Below are 4,213 nucleotides of genomic sequence, written 5' to 3' on the forward strand. Positions count from 1 at the left end.
CTGCCCATCTGTATGTGTCCAGGGCCAACTCTGCTGCCTGATCTTTTCCTGCTGTCACAGGCGACTGTGGACTCCTGGCATCAAGGTGTTACTGGTGGTGGAGGAACACAAGTTAGCTCCTGCATGCAATTAGCTGAGTTGCCAGGGGCTAGGGAAGCTTGTTGAGAGATTTGACCCTTTAAAAAGAACCTATAAATTAAATTTATATTGACTTTAGTGTGTAAGATGTTTAAAAAAAATCAGTTCTTCCATGTCTTGAATCTTTTCCTCACTTCCTTATTCCTTCCATGAGCTGGAGAAATAACACAGCCCTTCCTCTGAATAACGGAAAATTCCTTGCAAGTGGTGGGGGTGGGGGTGGGGGACTGGACTCTGTCTGGGCAGGGACTTCCTGTTGCCCCAGATCAAGGCGCTGAGACGACAGCAGCTCAGGCCCAGGTTGTGTGATTGAGAACCTGTCTCTCCTCATTTTCCCAAATTAAGTCTTGCTTCTTGGCCTGGTGGAGCTCTCCCTCTGGGCCTCAGAGGAACCATCTGTTTTTCTGAAGGCATTGTGGTTGGGGAGGGGACTTGCTCCTTTTCTACTGGAGGAAAAGGGGTGGTGGTGAAGTAGGAAACTCTGCTTTTCAGTGTCTACCCCCCACGTCCATGTGGTCACTGGCCATGGACCCAGGGTCTGAATGCAAGAACCCTCAAGGCATGCATTTTTTGTGACCACAGGGTGTCAACAAAGCAACAGATGGGGCTCAAGCGAAAGGGCTCCCACAGCAGGGTACTGCAGTCACCTCCCCTGGGGATGGCCTGCAGGACCTCGATGCTGATGGCCCTTGGCCAGGATGGACAGCCAGGGGAAACCCAGCTTCCTCTCCACTCACTCCCCTATGCTCTGATGTCTTCAGGCCCCACTGTCTGATGTTAAGTCTGTGAAGCTAGAGTCACCACCTCTAGGCTAGTGGAAAAGTGGGTTCCTGGGAAATGCTGAGGCCATGACCTGAGCCATGGGAAGGGTCACCACAAAGGTTCCCAAAGAGGGGATGATCCAGACCTGCTTCTAGATGGCCTCTGCCACTGGTAGCTGTGATGTCCCCACTCCCAGTGCAGGCCTCACGTGTGCCAGGCTCTGAGGGACACGATGGTGGATGAGATGCACCCAAAGGCAGGGGAGCCTGGCCAGGAAACAGGGTCACAGCCCTGTGTGCTGAGATCCCTGATGGGAATATGACAGCTCAGTGTAACCAGTGATATGGGGGATGGGAGGAGGAAGCCAAGAGAGGGCAAAAGTGTGCGTTGGTTTCAGGAGGCTCTGAGGTGGTGCTGAAAGGACAGCGCCCTGCTCAAGAGTACAGGAGAAAGCTCTCTCCCCAAACTGGAGCTGGGCATCGTGTGCATCTGAATTTTTCCACTCCTCTTCTCTGGATCCTGTCAGTGCAGTCTTGGCAAAGATGACTTGAGCCTGAAAGCTTTTCCCATCTATTTTTAAATAAATGGAATTCTTGTCGCCTGCATGAAATTCACCCCAACTGACTGTTTCCAATGACCTGTTTTGTCTGGGTGGCAGGGGTGGGAACACTGGACAGCGTGCAGTCTACTTGTGCAAGACACAAAACTGAAAGCACAGGTGATTACAGGAAGGAGCCCTGAACAGCAGAAGCAGAGGTTTTCAAACCTCAACACAGGGTTCACCTTTCAGAACCTCCAAGAGATGTGGTGAAGCTGTTGGTACCAACACCACTGTAGACAAGCGAGCTCAGGCCTGCACTTGAGCCAGGTCCCCTTTCAGCTGGGAGGGTGGTGCTCCCTCTCAGCACCCCAGGAGGTGATAAAGGTAGCTGGGCCCCTCTGGCCTCTGTTCCTGCCCAGGGTCTTGGACGCAGAGCCCACAGCTTGCTCCTGTCTCGATGCACCCGCACAGGTGCACCTCTGTGAACCCCCCAAGCATGAGCCCACTCTGCTCTCCCATCCAACCCCAGGGAGGGGCACCCCCAGGGAGGCACTGTGCCTAGCTCAGGTGGAACCCTGGGGTCTGGGAGGCCTCCCCTTCAACAGAATGGGCTGGGTCAGCCCTCGTGGAGCATGTAGATTTGAGTCACAGGTGATTTGTCTGGTTTCTGAGGACTGAGCGTGAGTGTCCCCCAGGTGAGTAGACCCAATACATGCATGATGCAGTGGTCCCTTCTTTCCTTTTGTAATCCAGGTCCTCCTCCTCTTCCCTCATCCTGGGCTCAGTGGGGGTGAACCCACCTAATGCTAGCAGTCGGAGCCAGTGACCAGGCACAGAGGCAGGGAGGCAGGGTCAGGTATGTGGCCCCTGACATGCACTTGTGTGCACCGGTGTGAGCGTGGCATGCGCTGCAGTCCCCGCTTCCACATTCTAGATGACTTAGCACTGTGCCTGCACTGTCCGTTATGTTTTCTGCCCAAATGAAAAAAAACCCTCAAAACCAGGCCACTGGTTTTGGAACCCAAAGGGCAAACAACACGGGTGACTTGGCCCCAGGGGGTCCTGCTGCTTTAGGAGCCCCAAGTTACTGCTGAGGACAGTGCCAACTATTAAACAGGCTGTTCACTTGGTGGATCCCACACTGCCCAGTGCATGTGGGAGGAGTCTGAATGTGGTCAGGAGGGCCACCTGCAGCCATCAACATCCCAGGTGTGCAGAGCAGGCTCCTGGGGGGCTGGTGAGAAGCTGGCAGCACTGAGTGTGCAGGGGACCCTCGGGGGCTGTGGAGTGAGCCCCCCTCCCCGGGATATCCATGGCTAGGGGAAGCCAGCCAACTCTGCTAACTCTGCCAACTCCTCCCAAGGGGCACCCTGCTGTCTGTGTCCCAAGCCTGCCCTCCTTTGTCCTGGATCGTGGCATCAATGTCCCCAGTGGCCTGAGGCCTAGGTCTTGCCCTGGGGCTGGCTCTCCAATTGCTGCTCCTGCCACAGGCCCCTTTGGAGTCTACAGAACAAAGCCCAGGCCCCTTGGGGACTTTCAGCCCCCCCAGGGTGTCTTGGGCCTCACTTTCCTGACCATCAACGCCCCTTTTCCTGCCCCGAGGTCTCTGCAAACCCAGCCTTTCCCATGCTGTGTGCCTTCCTGGATCTGCTCTCCAAGGCCCAGTTTAGGCCACCTCTAAGGAAGTCCTAGATGCCTCCCTGCTCACCCAGGGCCCTGGGGTCTAGAGCATCCGTCCAAATGCCTGGTCCATCTAGAGGCCAGGAGCACAAGGTCCTTGGGGACTGGGCTTTATAACAGAGAGCCTGGCAAGAGCTCCTGTCTCCCCGGCTCCAAGGTGTCCAGTCCAGGTCAGCTGGTTAGAATTCAGCTGGGGCCAGGGAGAGCTGGGGGCTCTGGTTAGGCGGTGTGATTGCCTGGTTCCGCCCACCCAGAGGGGACCAGGGGTCCGGATTCCCTCACCAGGGCACACGTGGCCGCAGGAGCGGGAAGGGCTGGGCTCAGTGGCCCAGTCCGGTCCTCCCTCATCTCTTTCCCCCCTCCTCCCCTCCCCTCCCCTCCCCTTCCTTCCCAGCGGCGCAGGAGTTAACGGGGGGGCGGGGCGAGGCGGCGGGCGGAGCCGGCGCGGCCTCGGGCCAGGCGCCCAGGCGCGCGCGGAGCTAGGTGGCCGCAACGTCCCCGCGCGCGGCCCGGGCCCGGCAGGAGCGCGGAACCGCCGCCACCGCCGCCGCCGCCGCCGTCTCGGCCATGCGGCTCCCGGGCCGGGGACCTGGGCTCGGGCCCGCGCCGCCCCTCGCGCGCCGCCCTCGCTGAACCCGCGCCCGCCCGGGCGCCGCCCGGCACCATGGTGCAGAAGTCGCGTAACGGTGGCGTGTACCCTGGCCCGAGCGGGGAGAAGAAGCTCAAGGTGGGCTTCGTGGGGCTGGACCCCGGCGCGCCCGACTCCACCCGGGACGGCGCGCTGCTCATCGCCGGCTCCGAGGCCCCCAAGCGCGGCAGCATCCTGAGCAAGCCGCGTGCGGGTGGCGCTGGCGCTGGGAAGCCCCCCAAGCGCAACGCCTTCTACCGCAAGCTGCAAAATTTCCTCTACAACGTGCTGGAGCGGCCGCGCGGCTGGGCGTTCATCTACCACGCCTACGTGTGAGTGCCCACCCGGGCGGGGGCGCGGGTCTCGGGGCACCGGGCCAATCGGCCGCTGGTGGCCCGCGGGCGCGCAGCTGCAGGGGACGAGGGCCTCCGTCTGTGTCCGGGCGCCCGCGTCGGTCACACCGT

At 59.8% G+C, this 4,213-nt stretch overlaps 1 protein-coding gene across 4 annotated transcripts in view; it reads left to right on the top strand.

Moving 5' to 3' along the window:
- Positions 1 to 3,785: 3,785 nt before the first annotated feature.
- KCNQ2 (potassium voltage-gated channel, KQT-like subfamily, member 2) overlaps positions 3,786 to 4,213 on the top strand; it is a 43,638-nt gene continuing 43,210 nt past the window's right edge. For all 4 annotated transcript variants that reach the window (XM_010836581.1, XM_010836582.1, XM_010836584.1 and 1 more), the window contains exon 1: positions 3,786 to 4,081. In XM_010836581.1, the coding sequence (XP_010834883.1) occupies positions 3,786 to 4,081 (296 nt within the window). The remainder of the gene's footprint in view (positions 4,082 to 4,213) is intronic.

This window comes from Bison bison, unplaced genomic scaffold, assembly GCF_000754665.1.
Source record: "Bison bison bison isolate TAMUID 2011002044 unplaced genomic scaffold, Bison_UMD1.0 scf7180017864063, whole genome shotgun sequence".
In the NCBI taxonomy this organism is placed as follows: domain Eukaryota; kingdom Metazoa; phylum Chordata; class Mammalia; order Artiodactyla; family Bovidae; genus Bison; species Bison bison.